Source organism: Eptesicus fuscus, chromosome 14 (genome assembly GCF_027574615.1).
Source record: "Eptesicus fuscus isolate TK198812 chromosome 14, DD_ASM_mEF_20220401, whole genome shotgun sequence".
NCBI lineage: Eukaryota > Metazoa > Chordata > Mammalia > Chiroptera > Vespertilionidae > Eptesicus > Eptesicus fuscus.
Window position 1 is genome coordinate 59,640,977 of NC_072486.1, and position 24,051 is coordinate 59,665,027.

Consider the following 24,051-nt stretch of genomic DNA (forward strand, 5'->3'; position numbering starts at 1 on the left):
TCCAGGCTTCTGTCCTCTAACATGGCCCAATCTGTTTAAAGATTTGTCATGATTGTGATTGCCCTTTTCCTGAGCCCAAGTTAAGAAGCCGGATCAAGCCACCTCTATTCTTACCTGAAGTCCACTGTTCCCTGACTCTCTTGCCCAATGGATGCCCAAGAAGCTATGAGAAATAGAGGACTTTCGAGTGTCTTGTTGAATTATCTTTCTCTTCTCTATTTTAGCTTCATCAGTGAAGTTTTCTTCCTCATTTCCAAACTGATGTATTTAAAATATTTTTTAAATTGATTTCAGAGAGGAAGGGAGAGACAGAGAGAAATAGAAATATCAATGATGACAGAGAATAATTGATCAGCTGCCTCCTGCATACCCCCTACTGGGATCAAGCCTGCAACCTGAGCATGTGCCCTGACTGAAATCAAACTGTGACCTCCTGGTTCATAGGTTGACGCTCAAACTCTGAGCCACACTGGCTGGGCCCAAAGGGATATATTTAAATATTCTGGTTTATATCATTTTAGGGTCTCTGTCTCCCCCAGTATGCTTGCGTGTACACTTGCGTACACACACACACACACACACACACACACACACACACACACACACTTGACAAGTAGGGTGCTCTGGGGTTAGAATAGGATGCATAGCTACACCTCCTCTTTCTTAGTGGTTTTGAGAATATTTAAAAGCTGATGTCTGGAAAAGGAAAATTGTTTTATATTTTATTGAAATTTAGGACATACTTGTCACAACAAATAAACCGGATCATACTTTTTAAGTTTAATGATTGTTTTTCCCATTCTGTGGGAAATATATTTCCTATTGATTACTTACATAATAGTACTAATTTTGGGAGCACCTTGATGAGCACAATTGTATGCCAAGGCCTAGGTGATTGAGGTCATAATATTTCTGGATATTTGAGACATTGGTAGAGATCACTGTTCAGTAAACTGACATGCATAACCCTTTCTGTGGATGGAGGCTACATCTTAGATTAATCAGAAGTTAGAGAGCTTTTTGCTGCTGATAGCCCCAATTTTCAACCAAATAACCGTAGAAGTACTTTGTTCAAAAGCACCCATTTGGCCTAGATGGCTGCTCACCAGTGTGATTTCACTTTGTAGTTGCTATCACGTGGGTTACAGTGATGTCACATTGTTCTTAATGATCTTTCAGGCTATCTTTAAAGACTTTCTCCCCTTCCCTGTGCTGCTGGCCACTTGGCCCTAGCCCACTGGAGTGTCCCCCTGCAGATCCTGCTGTCATTAATACCCCCAACATGTTCAGCCTGGGTGTGCGTGGCCTGGACCCAGTACTCAGGGAGGTGGCTTATGCTTCTAACCTACTTCTTAGGGCATCTTAGACATCCATTGAAAAGGTTGGTCTTGTCATTGGAGGAGAGTCTAGATTTTTACTTTGCCACCACACCTTGCAAACCAAAGCCCTTAGATGTTAAAGGATGTTTTAAAATCAGAAAGCTAGTTTAATCACAAGAGAATACAGGTTACCTTGACTCATGTTTTGAAGGCAGCATACTATAAACAGTGTCTCAGTGAAATATCTGAGCAAATACTAAAATTAGATTGTTTTAACATTTGTATCTAGAGTCACCATGATTTTTCTAAGGTTGAAGATTTTATGTAGTAGTCTGTTGTTTTTTAAAATAGGATAAATGACTTAAAATTTAGTGTTAGGCTATAACACCTGTGAACATTGGTACTTGTGTCAAGCTGGACATTGGAAAACTCCAGTTATGTTTTCCTCATGGCATCATACTTAAATAGCAGATTTTTACATACTTTTCTTAAACAGCAGGTTAAAGAAAATAATTTCTATGGTGACTATAGTATTGGAAAGTTGCTAAGAGAGTAGAACCTAAAAGTTCTCATCACAATACAAAGAATTTGTAACTATGGTGACAAGAAGTTAGCTAGATTTATTGTGGTGATCATTTTACAGTATATACAGATATTGAATCATTATGTGGTATACCTGAAACTAATATAATGGTATATGTCAGTTATGTCTCAATTTAAAAAATAATTGCTAATATCTCATGCCATATCCCAAATTTCCTCCTCTTCCATTAAATATGTTTTCTTCATTAAGTAATTTTATTTTAGAATAGAGTGTTTGACATCTTAAATGCATCAGTGGCCTATCTCCAGATTCCACGTTTTCAGTGGTATTTCTGTTTGGAAATTTTCCATGCCATGTCTAATGGTATGCATCGTGCCCATTCTTGCACATCTCCCCTGTGTTTCAGTTTGTGCTTCACTGTCCTCTGGCTAGAATTCATGCATTGACTTTAAATGATCTTTAGAAGATGCTCCCGGGAACATAACTGCCATTCAGCACCTGTGGGCCCGGATTACCTCTCACCTGAATCCTTTCAACAGTCCCCTTAATGGTTTCCCCGCTGGCATTCTCCCCTCTTTCTAATCCATCCTATACACCGAGACTAATCCTGTTACTGAAGTACTGTTTTCCTCGCACTCAAAAACCTTTAGAGTCCCCCTCTGTCCCCCAACAAGATAAAATCCAGACCTCAGACAGCCAAGTCTTCCTGCAGCCAAGTTCCATTCCTTCTGGCCCTCTTCCTGTAATTCCCTCTTCAACTGGACACTTGCCCAGGTCTCCTGTCTGCTCTCCTCTGTACCTCTGTTTATTTTGCCTTTTCTTACAGTGGCCTTTGTCTCATCCAAATCCTGCTCATCCAGCCTTCAAGTTCCAGTCCAGCTGCGAATCACTGTCCTTATATATTATCTTTTATTATGCTTGTTTGTTTATACGTCCTGTGCACCACCCTCCACCCCCGTTTGTAATTTCTGGAAAAACATAGCATTTGTAAGCAGGAATGGATTGTTGCTCATTGTGTAGCTCTCTCGGTAAACTGGAGCTTCAGGACTGTGGTTTATTGTCAGTGTGTGAGGTGCAATGGGCTGTTATTGATTACATTCTACCATGAATAGCAGTGTCAGAAGCTCTTCACAAGATAAGTTTCCCTGTGTGCTTGTTGGATAAATACATAGATACATTAAGTTTATTTTGTTCTTCAGATGGGTAAATTATTTTAGCATTTAACGTAACATGTGAGCATGTATATAGGGATTGGCTTATTTCTTCTGGACAGGAAATACATTCCGAAAGCCCCAGGGTCATTCTGGGCTGTCATGACTTGTGTGGTTTGTTTAGATCATGGTTAGTGCTTAGTTACTTAGTTAGAGCTAAGTTGGTGGCCAGGTCATTCTTCCAACCAAATTGGAAAAGTTCTCCAAAGTGTTCCAGGAACTATTGGGAGAATAGATCAGTAAATAGTTTTATGTTGCATCTCAAGGATGCAAGCCACCTCAGGTGACAGAAAGCTCAGAAGGACAAAAGATCGCTTGTTGCAAAGATCAGCTAAGCAGCCTTTTTACAAATATTCAGCCAGTTGTCAGCTCTTCCTTGATCATGCCATCATTACTGCTTGCATCCGTCTGACACCAGACGAAGAGAATAAAGGAAAAAGATAGGGGGACTTGGGAGGGATTTCCTTCTGCGCTTAAACCAGGCTTGTCACACTGCAGGGGCACTGTGTCTGGTGTTAGTAATCTCATATGTCACTTGCAGTTTATTATTACTAAAACTTAAACCTATTTCTTAGAAATGTTTAAAATTTTTTCAGAATATTACAAAATGTCACTTAGACTCTTCTCTCAGGAAAGTGGTGGAGGGGTGTTAACTTGCTAAATGTCACTGCACTACTTGTTTTCAGTTGCAGATTAATAGCAGGTGGTAGCCATTTTTCAAAGCAAACAGGCTGTCTTTTTAGTTCAGTTAGAAAAAAGCACTAATTCTTTACTGTAGCCTGAAATATTCTGTGCAAGGTGACAAATGGCAAGGATCACAAAACATTCAATGTATTAGAAAATAGCTGGATAATATTGTAAATTTTTAAAGGATCAAGCCATAACTTTGAGCAAAATATTTCTTTTACCAGACATAATTGAGTTTCACATCTGGGCATTTATGCTTAACATATATATCTATTACTTTCAGTGTATGTATTTTCCTGCAGCTATTTTGATTTGTGGTCTGTAATATCTTTGCCCACTTCTGCAGTACTCATGTCAGATAAGAAACGTGTTTGGAAAGGAATCGCATCTCAGAAACTCTGTAGATGGTCACCCATCACCCATGCAAATGTGTTTGGTGGGAGGTTGGGGGGGGGGTGCTCAGGTTGGTGATATGATGTTGGAATAATAAGAATTTTTGGTTTTGGACTTTTTTGCTTACTCACAGACAGGTTTTTAAGAATATTTGAGATATTGTTTAGTATGCCAACATGAAATGTGAGTCAAGGAAACCTGTATTCTATTCTTAGCTCATGACTAACTAGCTTTCTGATCTTATGAGAGTAATTTCATGATTAGATATTTAATATCTGAGTACCTTGGATTCTAAGGTATACTAGTATGCCTCCTTCACATGTATATGGTTCTTTCTCCTTTTTTTCTGAGTATTTTTGATAGCCTATAAATATGGCATCAAATGTCATTAATGGTTTGTCATTAAGAACATCACTTTGCATGCAGTATACTTGCACTTGGTTTAAGAAGCTTGAGGGTGGGGGGTCACTTTCCTCTGGGCTGGAATTCGGTCACTTAGCCCCTCAGTCTGAACAGTTGCTGGGAGCATTCTAGCATCTGATCAAATGATGGGTGAATAGAAATCATACTCACAGGAGGAGGATTTTTAAGCCAAAAAGATAATATGTAATTAAAATGATAGTCATAACCATAACGCACACAGGATATCATGTCAAACAATAATACTCTGACTGCCCAGCAGGCAAAACCAAAGCAAAGTCATGAAGTTGCTCTTTGCTCTTGGGTCCAAACATAGAGAAGGGTCTACCTGGTGAGAAGCTCTGTGTTCACGAGATGGCGCTTCAGCTATGGATTTTAGGCAAGTCTCTTGTCTGCAACTGTTTGCTGTTGTTTTTTAACTGTAAAACATAATAAAAACAAAAGAGGTGGATGCAAAACTGTACTACTTCATACTGCTATGTGGTGAGGCTTTCTCGTGTGATTATGTAATTTCAGCTCTCTAAAAGTGATTAAGGATGTTAAAAATTGTAAATTAACATTTTGATTACATCCATTCTTGAGTTTCTTGGTAGCAAAGTTCTGGTGAAAGGCACTCCCCAGTGTTTGAGATTTGGGAGTCGTCTGCTTCATTGTGGTCCTTCCACACCTGTGTACAAATGGTGATGAGAACAAAGCTATGTCTCAGCTAGCCTGGCCCTTCCAGTTGGGGGTTAATGGTGTCTTCCCATCCCTTCTCAGCCATCTTGGCCCAGAACCTGCAGTGGCTTATTTACAGCCTATCTGTGGTCTCTGTTGCTTTCCAGTGGATGATTCATGGTTTGGGTGCATTCTCTTCTTTCCATTCCTCCTTTCCGAGACTTTTTCCCCTTCTTGCTTTGTCCAGGCTTCTGTTTAATCCCACAGCCTCATCTCTTAAAAATTTTTCCTTGGTCAGGTAACCTGGAGGCTTTACACAGAGGATAAAGATTTTTTAAATTCTCTCGCCATCAGGTTTGGGGGAGAATGGGGTGTTGTAAAGGGCCAGGTACTTCTTCATATCTTCCTTACCAGTAGCCATTGCTGAGAATGATTTTAAGAAATAATTGTTATTATCCTAACACTTTTCTAAATTTAATTTTTCTTGGAATACAGTGGAGTCGCAGCTTACTTAAGGATTTAGTTTTAAATTATCATGTGAATTTTATTTGTCACTTATACCTCAGTAAAGCCGGAAAAAATAAGATGAATATTTGAGACAAAGATTTCTTTTGTTCAAGTTTATTCTTAGGAGTTCAGCACTGGGAGTTCTGTTATTGGTTTCTTGGTTTCTTTAGTCGAGCACTAGAGGAGATGTTGGTTTTCATTTGAGGATTCGTGAATGAAAACTATCTTGAACCAATAGAATTCCACTCACTGGGAAGAGATGAGTGAGATTCCTCCCGTGTAGGAGGACCTGTGGGATGTGAAACTGACTGAGCCATCCCAGGCTTCCTCGGGGAGCAGGTGAAATCCTGCACTCTAGTTACATTTTTCTCTCTCCCCACTTGAACCCCAGTAGTTGGGTTCGCAGAAACTATATGTACATATGATGCGATTGCACTGAACTCTCCTCACTAAAGCACCACAGATAGGATGAGGATGCCCAATTATTTTCTGAACTTAGTCATTTTGGGCAGAAAATGAGAGCCACTGGGATTTGGTGAGCAGCAGTGAGTTGAACTTGTTTTAGAAATGACCCCTTTCACCCTCAGTCTTACCTCTGAATCTGCCAGGTGGTGTGAGGTTCAGGAAACAGCCCAGTGAATATTGCTAAGCAACAGAGGGAGCTAAGCCCGATGAATCCTCTGGTCCTTGTAAGCCCACCGCTGGTGCCAAGTCAGGCAGAGAGGGAGCGTCGCTGCTGCCACGAACGTCTGCCCTGGCAGCCAGGTGTCACCTACTCGGGGTATTTCCAAGTGCTTTTTAATGTGCGCTTGTAGCATCCTAGCAATTTGGCAGCAGAACAGGTGCATTTACTGAATTTCCTCTGGCCTAGCGATAGTCAATTCTGAATGGAGTAATAGAAGAAATGGAATGGTAAATGTAACATGTAACGTGAATATTAGTGCGATCTTAGGTATTATTTAGTCCATCTCCTTAAAGTTACAAAGAAGAAAACAGATCCCAGAAGGGGAAGTAGCTTGCCCAATTTCATGAGTTTGCAGCCAAACTAGAATTCTAGCTTCAATTGTCTGATGACTTTTCTGTTGCTTTTTTTTGCTACATAGGATTTCTGATTCAAATTGTATTTCATAGGTCCAATAGGACTTACTCAGCCCAGCCTACATAAGTGAAGCAATTCTATCAGGAATTGAGGTATACAAACAGATATACCCCCATTTTTGGTTTGCTGGTTTACTTTCTGATCAAACTGGAAGCTGAAGTTTACAACCTGCTTAAAGTTCATTGTCATCATCATTTGTTTTGGGTTAATTAGCAAATCAGAGTATGTGGAGCCATGGGCGTGTGCCTCCAGCCCTGTCTCTCAGAGAGAACTTGCTGTGAAAGGTGCCGTCAGCTGCTTCAACTTCGGGGTCCATCTGTGTTCACTCCCAGCAATGCTCACTCCATGCTGACAGTCTGTGGGCCATTCTGCTTCGCCCAGGATCCCTCCAACCGGCAGTCTTTGCCTGGGACTCTCCACCAGCCTGGCCAAGGTTTTCTCTGAGCTGCACGGTTGTCTCATCGGTACCAGACTTACAGCATAGTGCGAGGCTCTCTCTGCTCCCACCCCTTCTACCCTATATCCTTACCCCTAATAAAGCTCTTGTAATTCTGATTCCGTCTCAGCATCTGCATCCCAGAGGACCTAAACCGACATGGTACCTAGTTGGCTCTGGAGACATTTTTAGAATATTCTGCATCAATTGTTACAGGAACTCTTTAAAAATCTCTGTATGTTAAGTAGTGTCGAAAATAACTACAAATGTTTGAGTGATAATTTTTACATTTTCTTTCCTTAAAGTCAAGCCAATGTGAAAAGAAGCAAGGTCAGGGAGCAATGGGAAGTGCATTGCCATCAGGAGTCAGGACCCAGAACGACCTGTCTCCCTGACCTTAAAGAATTCCCCAAGTCAACAGGGAACCTGGAGCCTCACTTACTGCCTATAAAATGAACTGGGTGATCTCTGGATTTTTTTTTTTTTTTCTTTTCTAGCTCTGAATGTGGAATAGATTGCAAGAGAAGAGATTGACTGGCCAATTGGTCCCAGTAGTGTGAACATTAAATCTAAATTTAAATTGGACAAATACAAGCTAATACAAAGAAAAGGAATTCAGAAGTGGTGCAGTAATTGTCTCCGTGTTGTTGTTCAATTTATTTGTCAGACCAGTGATACAAATATCTTCAACAGATAGTGCAGTTTAACTAGCATCTCTATGTTAAAGTGCCTCTGTGCTTTTTAATCTCCATCGTAAAACAGATTATATATACATGCTTGGAAATGGAAGCATTATTCTCCACAATATGGAATAAGAAGAGAGAAAATTTTAGTGTAATTGCACCTTGAGTTACATAATCTCAAATGCTGAGTGTTCCTTCTCACCCTGAACCATATCAGCTGTGGTCTAGGGTTGAGAACATTCTGCTTTTACATGTGATGGTAACACCCGATTCATTCTGCAGCTGAATTTGATGATAAAAGCCTCTTCCTGCCCTAAGTCCATGTAAACACATGGTAGTTTTATTAAATACTAGAGGCCCAGCATGCAAAATCACGTGAGACCCAGACCTGCCACGCCCTGCATGACCCCCAGGACCTCAGACCCACCCTGTGAGCCATGGGCCCTGCCTCCGCCAGGCAAGCCCCACCAGCCCCGCACGAGCCCTGCTAAGCCACAAGTCCTGGCCCACAAGAGGTGCTCCATGCACCTCCTGGTGACTGGTTGTTTGGTCGTTACGGCGTCACAACCACAGGCCTTTTATGATATAGATGACCCTTTTTACTGCTTTTTCCTCTTGCAATTATAATTCTTACCTGTATCTGACAGAGTCCTTATTTATTTACAGAACTCGGTCTTCTAGAACTTTATTCTTTTTAATTGCTGAATTTGATTCAACTGGGCCTTTTCTCCTAGACTTGATCCATGTCTACAATTACTGTGTCTTTTATAAACGTGTAGTAGCTAAAGCTCGTGTCATTACAGAAGATAAAGCTGCTCATTTGAGAACTCTGAAACCCTAACAGTTCGGTTCACGTTTGATTCAGCATTTATTTAATGTTTATGTGATGGGTGTCATGATGGGTGTTTTTTTGTTTTTTGATTTTTTTTCATGGATGATCAGAGTGAAGCATAGAACATGTGACACTGGACTGATGAGGTGATACATTTCAGCACCTTTCATGGTGAAATTTCATGTTGAAAAATCATGTTGCTTTGGAAAAGGGAACACAAATTATAATGGAATCACAGTCTGCCTGTTTTCAGGAAAGATATATACATTATTTAACAACAGGTTCGTATTGTCCCTGTCCGAGCAGGAGAAATGTTAAACTGTACCAGTTCAGGTCAGCTGATAGCAGTTCTGCCTGAACTGAACGCCAACTGCAGAGATTTGGAATCGCGTATGTTCAGTGGACATGGGTTCTATTCTTACAGGGAGCCAGAGGGCAGATAGAGCCGTTTTATGTGTTTACTACTTAGGTAAAAAAAAAAAATGAATTAACATTTCCAGTTTCTCCTCTCATCAGGATATGATTCACTACTTTACATGCATGTGAGCAACTCTTGTTGCTTTTATTCATTTTGCCTTCACAGCACAGCCCTACCACCAAGGTATAACCAAGTGATAATGCAAGCACCTTTCCAGCCCAATTCCTCCATACAGACAGACCGTTACTGAGCAAAGGTGTATTGGCAAGCAGGTCCAAGATGACTCACACAGCCCCTTCTGTAAAACTCAGTGAAGTTCAGTTCTCTGTTCCTTCAGTGCTTTCTTTGCAGGAAAGTCACCGAGGCAGGTGAGGCTGTTGATAGTTGGCCTCAGCTTGCAAGCTTGTAAGCAGTGGTTCTCCACGGGGTCAGTTTGGCTTCCGGGAGGCCAGTTGGCAAAGTCTGGAAACACTTTTGGTTGTCACAGCTCTTAGTGGGGGGTGGTCCTGGTGTCAGAGAGGCCAGGTATGCTACTAAACATCGTACAGTGCATAGGGCAGCTCTTCACAATGAGAATGATCTGGTCCAAACATCAGTGGTGCTGAAGGCGGGACTGTCTGTCTCAAGTCAATGGCTGGATGCGGGACTGGTGAGGGGTCTGGCTGAGGCTCTGTTCCTCAAGCTAAAGCTGCAGGCATTGTTCTCACAGCCTCTCACATTCCCATAGCCTGTCACCAGCAGATGCGGGGGTCTCTTTATAATATGTTGCCTAATCCTTATGTCTTTTTTATAGTTTTCATTTTACTATTAAGAGCCTATACTTAACACTTACCATGCTAGTTAATGAACCATTTTCACTAAGGAAGTCTCATTTCCAACAGTCACTGTGCTAACTAGCAAAGCATCGGTGTTGATCATGACACGGGTGACTGAAGCCCTGTAGAAGCCACCTCTACTTTTGGGGCTTCCCATTTTGAGCTTCCAAGCAAGAATACTTGCTGATGCTTGTGGATTGTGGGTTCCTGAGTAACATGCTGGCAGCGCCTGACTCAGAACTTCACCAAAGTGACACGAAGTAGCACAGACGCCTCGTCCCACCCTGCGTATGCTGTCGTATGTGAAGTAGATCATGGGGGCTATGACGGATTTGTTCCCCAGAAGCTGCGACTACAAACTTTTCTCTTCAGTGCCTTTTATTTCATTTCAGCTGCCGTGTCCTGAGTGCTTCCTGTGTAGAAGGCACAGACCTGGGTCATGCCAAAGATACAGACAGACAGGAATTTACAGTGGAGAAGGGGGCCAGTGGGTAACAACCAAAAGTCCAAAACAGATGCTGGAAAGTTGTATCAGGTGCTGCCATAGGAGAGGCAGCCGGGGCAGGACTGCAAATGCTACGTTCAGGAAGTAGCCTTCGAGAGGACTTGCGGAACATGGATGGGGCGCAGTGGGTCAGTGCATGGTCGCACGGTGACTTAGCCAAGCAAGAATGGGCCTCCGGTCTCCTGAGTCCTCATCAAGTGGTTTCTGGTTATTGTGCTAATAACTTCTGAATTAAACCAGAAAACGGGAGAACAATTGTTCGGTTTAAAAGTATTTCCTCTCTAAAGCTATGGAAGAAAGCTTATAAAATTATTTTACCTGCTGCTTAATTTTGCTGCTTTTGTCAAGTACCATGATCTGCACAAATATGTGAGAACCACTGGACTATTTAAAGCAAAGCACCACTAGGTTGCTATCTAGGTGTGCCCAGAAGTGGCAGAGGACATGCTCAGTGGGCTGTTGCAGTGTGTTACCAGTATGAGAAAGGTGACATGTAGACCAGGTTCTTGAAGCTCTTTTGGAGAAGACAGAAAAACACAACAAAACAGAAACAAATGGATTTGCTCACATCCTGAGGACTTGGATATGAGCTCTAGATTTAAGAGTAAGAAGTCTATTGAAAGAATGGTCTTTGTCTTTTCATCTCTTGGTCTGTATTCAACTTATATCAGGCATTACTGTGTTAGTGGACTTAAGTGTGGTTTAACATTGAAGCTGGGGTTTCCTCATTGCTTATGCTTCTGCCTCTTAAGTTGTTGTTGAAAAGTACGATAAATCTGACAATAGGTTGGGTATCATTTAAGTTCATCTAGATGAGTTACCTTTTGAAGGTCACCTTTTGGTATGATTTGGAAAACAGTGCTCCACGTATAATTTTTTGTTTATTAACTTGATAAAGGCTCAGTGAACCCTAAGTGACTTCTCATTTATAACAAAGTCTAGTATGTAGCTAATTGAATACATGGCTACTTTAATTATTTTGTTACGGCTAATTGATATTCACAGTGATCATGTTCTGCAGCTTCTAAATGTAATATCACCTTACAAGTTTATGGTTCAACCCCCTTGGATATTTCAGTTCTCTGGTTAATGTCAGCATATAATTTTATTAGGTTCCTACATATTGTCCCTAATATGTAATTCTGACAAGGAATAAAGCACTTTCCCCAGGCCTTGTTTGCCTATGTGAATTGTAAGATGGATTGATGAATGGATGGTTGGATGGATGGATGGATGGATGGATGGTTGGATGGATAGATAGATAATTTTGTCTACCACAGATTATCCATATCATTGTGAAAGGTTAAATCTTTCCCAGTCCATTATATGTGTGTTTAGATTTGTTACAAGATTTAGAATGACAGGAAGTGAGTTATAAGGATTTCCTATTTATATTGATTTACAATTCTTGCCTTTTTTCAATCCTAGTAATCTCTGGTTTCATAATATCATGCCATAGAAAATTGAGCTGGTTCCTGCATTGTTTTCTACCTGGAGCTATTAAAATTGAACCCTGACATTTCAAGAAACTTTGCCATTTAAAATGTACAGGCTTTTCCACAGCACAAAAATCTTTCCTTAACACTCCTTTATGTGGTGTGTGAAGTAACAGTACTACTTCTGAGCTAAGAGATTGTGATGTCACCCGGGTTCCAAATGCCATGTACCCAGAGGGAGAGATACCTCAGTCCCCAGGAGCAGCCAGGCCTAAGGGAGCTGAGCCACTATGTCAAAACATTTTGGCTATGAAGATTTTCCTGGGAGTGTACAGAGGAAGGTAAAGTTCTACCAACACAATATGCCATATCCGTAGTCCAAGTTTTTTTTTTTTTTTTTTTTTTTTCTGTTGACCTTTTTATATCTTGTAAGCACTTTCAAGGACATTTTCAAAATATGTCCTCTGCCGCTTTGAGGCATATCTGCTTCTTGAAAAAAGAAAGCATTGGCAAAGATAAGTGGATTTTGAAATAAAAATGTAAAACCAACAGTGAATGAAGAGAGGAGGTTGAGAGGTACACAAACTTGTCAATCCTTTCTGAAAAGAGGCAAGTCTTCAAGGAAGGAAATCCACACATCCTTCATTTTGAATCTAGCTGCCAACAAGTCTATGTTCTTAAAGAAAACTTAATTTTTTAATTTTTTTGTTTCTCTGGCATATGGAACTTTCTAGTTTTCCATCATGACTCATGTAAGCTCTTTCTGCCATGGTTTCAAGCCCAATCATTTCACCCCAAATCTACAGGATCTGAAAACTAAATCAGGGCACATTTTGTGTGGTGGGAGGAATAGCAAAGAGGAGTTGGGGAAACTTTTGTATTCATTTTTCCTAAGAAATGATTCTACTAGAACAGAAAATGATGTTGTGATGCTGTTTGTTCACTCACAGTGATTCTGTATCTGTTAGACTTGCATATAGACGTTTCCTTTCCTTGCACTTGGTGCACTGCTTTTCCTTGAGTTGATTGTGACTCTCCATCCTTGGCAGCTATTAGCTAAGTCAATGTATTCCAGGCTTATTTAAGTTTTAGGATTCATATTGTGTGACTTTCGCTCCCAGCATCACATTAACTGTTTCAAAGCAATGTGCCATTAAAGTGTTGTGGCCATGTCTCTTTGCTTTGTTGTTCTCCCCAGTGATCTCAGACTATTGATTCTGCTGGCCATCTAGGGAAAGATTTATGATGTTAGACTGTGGTTGGGTGTTTTCAGGTCTTTGGAAGTAGTTCCTCTTTAGTGTGCATATCTGATCTTCTGGCATGTTGCATTCAAGTTTCAGGGATTACATTTGGAAATGTAAATGAGTGTGCTTTATTTAGGTTGCAATCAGCCCCTCAAAATTAAATTTCTCGGTTGTTGTAGCCCTCAGTAGGCTCCAATAATACTGAAGTGTTGAATTTTAAAATAATCTCACTGTGCAACTGTACACGAACAAAAGAAACACTTAGTGCAAGTGTTTTAAGAACCATGGTGGGTAATGCATACATTGAATGGGAGAGAGAATCAAGTGTTAATGCATTAAGGACTTAGTAGGTAAAATAATTTCCATGCTGTAAATAACTCTTCAAACTATTGAAACAATTTTTTTCTTTGTCAATGTGGTTACTTAAGAGCTCACACTCTCAGCTTCATATATGTTTTCATCTCAGTCAGGAATAAATGTATGTGATATTAATGTTTAAAATAGTCTTCTGATTATAGAAGTAATGATTGTTCATTATAGAAAATTTGGAAAGTGGAAAATAGTCCAAATAAGAAAAATATCCCACTATGCATATCATATCCACTGTTAACATCTTAGCATACTTTAAATTTTTTCCATGTCTATATAATTAGACTCTCAACTCTCTCTGTTCCTCCCTTTTGCCTCCTAACTCTTATTTCTTAGCCAAAATTAAGAACTTACTATACATACTATTTTATGACCTGTTTTTACCCCATATAATATTTTGAGTAAAAAATTCAATTATTATATTAAAACATTATTTTTAATGGCTCTCAATGTTTGATCATTATGGCTGGACTAAAATCTTTATAATCAATATCCTGTTGTTTGACCAAATCTTATTTATACACACCTCTGTCGTTCCCACTTTTTTGTTGCTGAAAATAACGCTGGCTGCATTTTCTTAGAGGTAAATCCTTGTATGTTTTTCTTAGTATCTCCTAGGATTAAATGCCTAGAAGTAAAATTGGGCAAGTGATAAGCAGGTTGACAGTAATAAAGATACATACACACATACATTCATATATTTATATGTAGATATTTTCATAAATTCTAGTATGCTTTATTTGTATTCACTATGTAGTGAAATTCATTCCTTGCAATATTAGTTCTACAATTTTTCCACCACCATAATCAAGAAACAGAATAGTTCTCTCATGTCAAAAAATTGCCTCCTTAGTCCCCTGACTACAAAGTGTGTTTATTTATTATTTAGAATATATAAAGAAGCAAAATGAACTAGAAACCACCCTGCTATAACCTCTGTTGATATTTTTGTTGGTCTTTTTTCCCTCTTTCCTACAGAAAAGAGAGAGAGAGAGAGAGGGAGAGAAAGAGAGAGGGAGAGAGAGAGAGAGATTTTCTGTTTGTAGTGTTTTTTGTTTTGTTTTTTTTACGTAGTATATTTGGAGTATATTTATATTTAATAATTAGAGTGGGTTTTGTTTTTGTTTCTTTGCAATTCTAAATAACCCAGTTATCTACGTCTCTGAATATTGCTATAATTACTTAAGAGTTCTAAAAATAGTGTTTAGATCTCAGTGAATGTATACACTTTAAATCTTATTAGACTTTGTCAAATTGATTTGAAAAGTAGCTATACCAGTTTACATTCTGATCAACTGTATAGAAAAGCCTGGTTTTCTATATCCTTATTAATATTATTTTACATTTTTGTAAGTTCGATAGATAAATAATGGAATTTCATTATTTAATTTTCATTCTTTGACTTCTTCTGGGGTTTAGTTTTCTTTATCCATGTGTTTGTTTTTTGTACTTTTGTTTGTGATTTACCAGTCTATGTCATTTGTGGGTGGGGTAGAGGGCTTATTTTTTAAGTACTTTATATATTAGTAACATTAACTCTTACAGCTACATGTTGGAATATCTTTTCCTCTTTTTCTCATTTGCTTTTTATTTGCCTTCATGATTTCTACATTTTATGAAGGGTCTTATAGTAAGTCCATTCGTTTGCATTTGCTTAATTTTTTTGGAGTGTCTGTTGAATTTAGAAAGTTCTTTTTTCTCTATAGGTCAGATATATAGTCGTGCATATTTTCTTCACACTTAGCTTTGTTAAACATTTTCCATTTATTTTTTCCTTTTATGTTCCTGACTGATAGCAGACTTTTACTGTGTTGTACCAAGGAACTGTAGATTATGTACTTACATGCTAATATACTTTTATCAAATCTTAATATTGTATTTGTGTTTGTATTCATATGCTTTCACATAGCATGATCTTTTCATTGAAATCTTCTATTTAAAATAATAGCCTAGTCACATTTAAGCAAGTTAAGCAAAGCCCTCTTTTCCCGCTATTGCCTTCTTTGGTTTGCATTTTAGGTAGATATTATGCATCAGCTTTCTTTCTGACATTAGGAAACAGCATACTTACATTGCTAAATAATTATTTGTTTTTAACATGCTGCAGGACATTGAAGTCAAAGTAAGTAGCAAAACAATGACCTACAAATGTGCAAATGGCTTCTCTTAAACTGAACAGAGTGGAAGTCAACTTTATAAGAGTTGAGCCAGATGATACTTGATCACTTTGCCAAAAAAAAAAGTGTGTGGCCCAAGAATGGGAATGCCAGAATATATCCTTTCATAATTTCTTAAAGTTCCTGGTCAAGTGTATATTCAGCATTCACAGAACTAAAAATATGTTTAAAACTTTCCTAACTTGAGGTGATATAGGGAAATGATATGGGAAAAGGTCACTTAAACATAATGATCGAGATACAAACAATTGTTTGAAAAATGCATATTTTGCTAATCTAGAAAAACATAAGGAACCATCTTTGTCATGATTTTCAAGAATAAAAAATATTTTATTGTGTTTTTATTTTGTAAAAAAGACCATAAGTAGATGTGGGGGAAAAGATTTTTAAATTAGCTGCATTATTTTTATTATTATTGATTTTTAATTATTCACATAAACATTTATAGTAGTTTTTGGTCCTCTCTCTAAAGATAGCTGCTTCATAAAAAAGGAAGTAAACCAATACATGTATTTATATTCAGGTTTCACTGAGTAATTTAAGAGTTCCCAATTATAAAGTTTATGTATACAGTGTCTCATAGGCATTTTTTTATTGTTTAAGAAAGGTTAATAACCATCTGTCTTATGCCCAGATTAAAATCAAAATTTTATTGTGTAAAAATATTAATGCTTGAAATTACTCTCCAAAAGAGAAGTTAAATAAAAACTGTCTCTGCTGTATTATGATGCATTTGGGCAAAGTAGGACACAGCTGTTACAGTAAAAAGAAAAAAACAATGCAGACTCATTCTTTACATTTAAATACAGCAATCATCATCCTATTAATGTTTTTCTATGGCAGAGACCTAATAGTTTGCAGAAATCTTCCGCTTTGTGTACTTTTTTCTAATGTAATTTATACTTGACTTTTGCTTTGCTATTGCTTTTTCCTAATATAGTATATTCTTCATTTCTTTTTATAGGCGAGGCTGCTGGAAGAGAAAGATCGAGTGATAAAGAGGCAAGATGCATTCTACAAAGAGCAGCTGGCTAGACTGGAGGAGAGGGTATGACTATTTCTTGTCATTGATTCTTCTATTACCACATCTGCAGCTTTCCCGTATATTTATTTAAAAATCAATAAATGAAAACTGTTACTGTTTTTCCTAGTTAAAAAGTGACCAGGAAGTGAAGAAGCCAAGCAGGGAATGTCATTTCTACTGTGATAGTTTTGAGTATGGTGGTGTTATTGGTCCATTGATGCATTTTACCACTCATAAACCTCCCTCAGATATTTTTCCTTAAATGCTTAGAAAGTGCACTGCCTCTAGGTTACACAGTAGAGTGCTACTCATCATCATCATCATTATTATTCATAGTTTCTTTTTTTCCATTAAAAATTTAAGTGAATTTATTGGGGTGACATTGGTTAATAAAATTATATAGATTTCAAGTGTATAATTCTGTTAGCTTTACTCTGAACTCTCTCCAACATGACTAAACTTGAGTTCATTCTTAGAAATGATAGTTTTTAATGGATATATTGTCTCTGTTAAAACTCAGTTTCACTCCATTTGTGGCTAAGAAACGAATGTCCCTTTAAAGAGTGGTACACAGGAGCTCCACTGGAGAGTAATTTCAAGCATTAATATTTTTACAGGAGCTGAATAGTAGGACTTAGGGAGAAGAGTTAGGAGGAGGAGGAGTTGAGGTGGTACCTGTAGTCAGAATGGACTTTGAATTGACAGATTTGCAAAGGAGGGAATTAAGGCTGAACCAGAAGGTAAGAATGGGACTCCAGGCATGTAACCAGTGCCCCTGTGCAGTGAAGTAGATTTGCTTGTAATTTCATACAGAGACCATGATGTTACCAAGTTAGCTTTCTCTCCCTTTGATTGAGACCCCAGCATTTGATTTGTTTAGAATATAGTGTTTACTAATAAAGTAGGTAAAATAAGAAATGTATTATTAAGCCCCGTTCAGTACAATTATTTATATGTTGAAGATGTTCACCCATCTCTGTATGTCACTGAACTCAGTGCTTCCTGAATGTAGGGACCGATTTCTCATTCATTCAGCAGATACTTAAGTACCTGATGTGTATCAGGCCCTGGTCTAGTGCCAGAGATATATTATTGAAGAAAATGAACTAAACTTCTGCCCTCATGAAGCCTAAATACAATGAAAACCCAGTATATATATCGTGTGGGAAACAGATTATGTGGCGAACAATAAAGCAAGAGAAAGGGCGACTCAAGGCCTAGGAGTATAGGTTTAGGTTGGATGGAGGGGAGAGCCTGAACCTATACTCCTAGGCCTTGAGGTATAGGTTCTCCAATTAGAGATGTTAAGTAAGCATAAAAATAGGATGGCATTGGGAAGAGGTCTGTAGAAATGGGGGAGCCCCAGAACCCTGGAGCAGGAGTGTGGTTTGCATGTTTAGAAAGGCGAAAGGGTTGTGAGCAGAAGAGTATTCTGGCTGCTGTCTTGAGCAAGAAACGAAGCAAAAGTCCTAGGAAGAAGTTATGACAGCGACTCAGAAAAGGGACAGTGAAGGCTTGGGCAGTGGAAGGAAAGAAATGTGTTTGGGTATTTCAGAGGCAGAGTTGACCAGATTTGTTAATGGCTTTGGTCATGATTGAAAGAAAGAACTCAAAGGTACTCTAGGTCTCTGGTTTTTACATAGGATGTAAATTTACATAGGATGGATTTTCCACAGGGGAAGGCTTAAAATATGGTTCTGGGTGTGTGTGGTGGAGGAAATCAGGTGTTTGATTTGGGATATGTTAAACGTGGGACATTTTTTAAGACATCCAATTAGAGATGTTAAGTAAGCATGAAGTGGAATGGCTTAGAGCAGAAGTCAGCACATTTTTCTCTAAAGGGCCAGATAGTAACTATTTTCAGCTTTGCAGACCATGTGTGGTTTCTGTCATAGCCCTCAGCTCTATCATTGTAGCATAAGAGCAGCATAGCCAGTATGTCTGAACAAATGTGACAGTGTTTCAGTTTATTGAAGTGTGAGATAGTCTTCTTTTGACACCCCCGATTCCCCCCAAGCATCTGAAAATGTAAAACCTTTTTTTTATTGTTTAAAGTATTACAAATAGTAGTGTGTATGTCTCCTTTTTTTCCCCATTGACCTTCCCCCAGCCTCCCCTACCCCTCGACACATGCCCTCACCGCCACTGCCCTCCCCCCCCCCCAGTGTCTTGCACCCACTGGTTATGCTTATACGCATGCATACAAGTCCTTTGGTTGATCTCTTACCTCCCCCGCCCCCAACCCTCCCCAGCCTTCCCGCTGTAATTTGACAATCTGTTCGATGCTTCTCTGCCTCTGTATCTATCTTTTTGTTCATCAGGTTATAATGTTCTTTATTATCCATAAATGAGTGAGATCATGTGGTATTTTTCTTTCACTGCCTGCCTTATTTCACTTAGCATAATGCTCTCCAGTTCCATCCATGCTGCTGCAAATGGTAAGAATTGGTCAGATACATGGTCTTTTTACAGAAGACCCTTTAGCATTTATTGCATTTATTGCATTGCTGGTTTGGTGGTAATAAATAAACTCCCTTAGTCCTTTTTTGTCTGTGAAACTCCTGATTTCACCCGTAGTATTCCATTGTGTAGATGTACCGTAGTTTTCTAATCCACTCATCTGCTGATGGGCATTTAGGCTGTTTCCAAATCTTAGCTATCTAAGATAATTGTGCTGCTATGAACATAGGGGTGCATATATCCTTTCTGATTGGTGTTTCTGTTTTCTTGGGATATAGTCCTGGAAGTGGTATTATTGGGTCAAATGACAGTTCCATTTTTAAATTTTTGAGGAAACTCCATACTATTTTCCACAATGGCTGTACCAGTCTGCATTCCCACCAGCAGTGAAGGAGGGTTCATTTTCTCCGCATCCTTGCCAGCACTTGTCCTTTGTTGATTTGTTGCTGATATCCATTCTGACAGGTGTGAGGTGGTACCTTATTGTTGTTTTGATTTGCATCTCTCGGATGATTAGTGACTTTGAGCATGTATATCTCTTGGCTTTCTGAATGTCCTCTTTCGAAAAGTGTCTATTTAGGTCCTTTGCCCATTTTTTTAATTTGATTGTTTATCTTCCTTTTGTTAAGTTGTATGAGTTCTCTGTAAATGTTGGATATTAAATCCTTACTGGAGATAACATTGGCAAATATATTCTCCCATGCAGTGGGCTTTCTTGTTGTTTTGTTGATGGTTTTGTTTGCTGTGAAGAAGCTTTTGTTTTTGATGTAGTACCATTTGTTTATTTTCTCCTTAATGTCTCTTGCCCTAAGATCTGTGTCTGTAGAGATATTGCTATGACATATGTCTGCAATTTTGTTGCCTATGGAGTCTTGTAGGATTTTTATGGTTTCCCATCTTACATTCAAGTCCTTTAGCCATTTTGAGTTTGTTGTTTGTGTATGGTGCAAGTTGGTGATGTAGTTTTCTTTTTTTTGCATGTATCTGACCAAATTTCCCTCTTTGCTTCCTACTTCTTCTTTTTACAGAAGACCCTTTAGCATTTATCGCATTGCTGGTTTGGTGGTAATAAACTCCCTTAGTCCTTTTTTGTCTGTGAAGCTCCTGATTTCACCCTCAATTTTGATTGATACCCTTGCTGGGTACAGTATTCTTAGATTCAGACCCCTTCTTTGTATGACTTTGTATATTTCATTCCATTCCCTTCTGGCCTGATGAGTTTCTGTTGAGAAATCAGTCACTAGTCTGATGGGGGATCCTTTGTAGGTAACTGTCTCTCTCTGGCCAATTTTAAGATTCTTACTTTATCATTGGTGTTTGCCAATTTAATTATAATGTGCCTTGGCATTGGTATTTTGGGGCTCATTTTGTTTGAGACTCTGTGAGCTTCTTTGACTTGTGTGAGTTTTTTCTTCCCAATATCAGGGAAGTTTTCTGTTATTATTTCTTCAAACAGGTTTTCTATTCCTTGCTCAGTTTTCTCTCCTTCTGGCACCCCTATTATGCAGATGTTGTTTCATTTCGTGTTGTCCCGAAGTTCCCTTAGGCCAGTGGTCGGCAATTCATTAGTCAGCAGAGCCAAAAATCAACAGTACAACGATTGAAATTTCTTTTGAGAGCCAGATTTTTAAAACTTAAACTATATAGGTAGGTGCATTGTTATTAACTTAATTAGGGTACTCCTAAGCTGGCCTTTGCTAAAAACTCAAGGGGCCAAAGAGCCGCATGTGGCTCACGAGCCGCAGTTTGCCGACCACTGCCTTAGGCTCTCCTCTTGTTTTTTAAGCTTTTTTTCTAGATGCTGCTCTGCTTGGGTATTTTTTCCTATCTTGTCTTCTAGCTCACTGATGCGGTCCTCCACTTCTTCTAGTCTACTGTTGATGCTCTCTATTGAGTTATTTATTACAGTGATGTCATTTTTTTATTTCTTCATGTTTCTTCTTCATATCCTCATGGTTCATACACATATTGTTGAGTTTGTCTTCCAACTTTTTCAGCGACCTTATGACCATTTCTCTGAATTCTTTCTCTGACATATAGCTTGCCTCCATTCCGTTTACTTCCTTTTCTCGTGTTGGCTCCTTTTCTTTTGTATGTGGGCTGTTTCTTTGTCTCCCCTGATCTCTCCTCTCTGGGTGTCTGGTTATGTAGCTCACTCTCTCTGCGTTGACTTAAGGGCACAAATACAATAGCAACAAGGCACAGCGCACAAGGCACTGAAGACAAATGTATTCACGATACCAATAACCCCAAATAAAGGTGACCACCAGAGAAAAGAGAATTAGGGGATAAAAAAGAGAGAGAAAGAGTGCAAAAATGATATCGAGGAAAGGAAAAAAAGTAAGAAAGAAAAGAAAGAGAATAAAAAAGAAGGGGGAAAAAACTCATTATATGGGGAGAAAACTCAATAGAACAACAACTAATCCAAAAAAATGCAAACAACTAAAACCCAGATATGAATCAAACTACAAACAACAACAAATAGTAAGCAAGGAAAAGAAAAACAGAAGCAAAAAAAAGAGAGAGAGAGAAACAATCACACAAAGAAAAAAACTAATCTAATCAACAATCAAAAAAACAACAGCAATAGGACAGAGAAAAATAAGGGCAAAACCAAACAAAATAAAAAACATAAAACAAAAATACAACAACAAACAAAAAAAAGGGAAGAGAGAAAAAAATTGGATAGTGAAAAAAGAGAAGAGAGAAGTGTGTATGGACTTGGAATAGGGGGGGTCAGAAATTAGATCTATAAGTAGGATGAATTTTTAACAGGATAAAAAGAAGGAATAGGAAAAACATAAAGCAGGAATTGGGTAAGAGAAACAGGACTACAAAAGGGGAAAAGTGAGGAAGAGAGTGTTGGCATAAAGGTAAAGTTGAGATAGAGTAAAATGATGCTAAAGAAAAAATAAAAATAGAATGTAGAACATTAATCCCAAAATAAAATAAAGAGAAAATAAAATGAAACTTTAAAATAAGGTAAAATAATAGTAGTAATAATACTGATTAAAAATAAAAATATAATAATTAAAAAGGTAAAATCAAGTGAGAAAAAAATAATTTAGTTTCTTATGTAAAAAATAAAAATGTTGTGAAGGTCATTCACTTCCTCTGCTGTTCTGGTTGGCACGCCTGTTTCCTGTCAGGTAGTCAGGACAGTGTTGAAGTTCCCTGCTTCCACCACTCCTCTGTGTTGTAAACCACAATCCTGTTTTCAAACAGGCAGTATTTCTTTGTTTCTCAGCCTGCCTTTAGTTGTATTTACAGAAGAGTTAATTTGTGATTCAACCCCTGGGTGGCAGTATTTCTGTATTGACATCCAGGGCTATAAGTCCTCTCTACCCAGTATTTAGATTTTGTTTTCCCTGCCCCAGTTAATACTGGTTTGGGGGAATGGACTGCTCCAGAGCTGGTTTTCTGATCGTTTCTCCCCACTCTGATCCCAAGGTTCCACAAAAACAACTTTCCCCTGCAGTCTCAGTGAGTGTGTTTTAATTGGATGATCCTATGTACTGGGCTTAGTAATCAAAAGCAAGGATTTAAAGAGATAAAAGAGCCAGAGTAAGCGCTTGAACTTTCGACTTTTTCTTCCCGGCACTGCGCGTTACTCTGCGCATGTCTTTTTCCCCTGGCACAGCACAGCCAGTATACTGGTAAAACTTCAGGGTGCCTTTTTGTGCCCAGCCAGCTATGGGTTGATTTCTAGAGTTCCCTTCTGCCAGCAGCCCTATGGACCCCCTTCCACATTCGCGGACTACGCTGGCCCCAACGGCCGTGGATTTTGTGGGGCGCAGACTTCCTCTGTACCTCTAGATCCCACTGTGCGCGTTTCTTCCTCCATCCTGGATCGCAGACCTCACCTTTCTCTGGGCAAAATCTTACCTTTCCGTGACAAGGTGCAGAGCTCATCCGAGTCTGCGTATTCGTGCTGCTTGAGACCTGGTGTTCGTGGGTTCGCAGCTGGTCCCTGGGTGTTGTGGTTGTAGGGTCCCAGCAGGTATCTGATTCTTCCTGGTTGAAGGTAAGGTTAGGCTTCCGATCACAGCCACTCTCCCCTTCAAGATGGCGCAGTCTCTGCAGCAGAGCCGGTCGCTCCAGGAGAGATTTCAGCAGCAGTGGAGGCTTCCTGGTCAGGGGAGCCCGGTCCGGCAGTCCCCAACAGTCCCTTGGAATATAGCCGTCTCTCACTCACAAATAGACACTCCCTGTACGTCCACACACTCTCCTTTCATTCTCTCACTCACACACTATCTTGCAGCCTACCTTCCCGTCGGCAGCCATCTTCAATCTCCTGTAAAACCTTTCTTTTTTTAAAAAAATATATTTTATTTATTTTCCACAGAGAGGAAGGGAGAGGGATAGAGAGCTAGAAACATCGATGAGAGAGAAACATCGACCAGCCGCCTCCTGCACACCCCCAACAGGGGATGTGCCCGCAACCAAAGCACATGCCCCCGACCGGAATCGAACCCGGGACCCCTCAGTCCGCAGGCCAACACTCCATCCACTGAGCCAAACCGGCTTCGGCTGTAAAACCTTTCTTACAGCTCCACTGGAAGGTGTGGCGAGTGGAATTGACCCAGCGCTGTGGGATGCAGAACTGTGGATTAGGGCACAGGCTCTGACACTGGCTGGCTTGGATAGGAACTGGCTTTTACCTGCTGTGTTTCTTGGAGCTCCTTACTGTAACTTTCTCTTTCCTCAGCTATAATGATATTACTTCACTAATTTGTTGAATGAGCCAGATTTCATAGCGCACCTGTACTGGTGTCCAGTGCGGAGTAACCACTCAGTGGTGTTATTTGTTTTACT

General features: G+C 39.3%; 1 protein-coding gene and 1 long non-coding RNA gene across 2 annotated transcripts in view; one reads left to right on the forward strand and one right to left on the reverse strand.

The window, feature by feature from the left end:
* CHCHD3 (coiled-coil-helix-coiled-coil-helix domain containing 3) overlaps positions 1–24,051 on the forward strand; it is a 273,678-nt gene that overhangs the window by 164,075 nt on the left and 85,552 nt on the right. Inside the window, exon 5 of the mRNA XM_028159082.2 lies at positions 16,717–16,800. Coding sequence (XP_028014883.1) covers positions 16,717–16,800 — 84 coding nt within the window. The remainder of the gene's footprint in view (positions 1–16,716; positions 16,801–24,051) is intronic.
* Positions 4,635–6,411, reverse strand: LOC129151422 (uncharacterized). The gene is made up of 3 exons (XR_008558104.1): positions 6,332–6,411; positions 4,903–4,993; positions 4,635–4,691 (listed from the first exon to the last, which is right to left on the reverse strand). It is a non-coding gene; the product is annotated as an uncharacterized LOC129151422 (long non-coding RNA).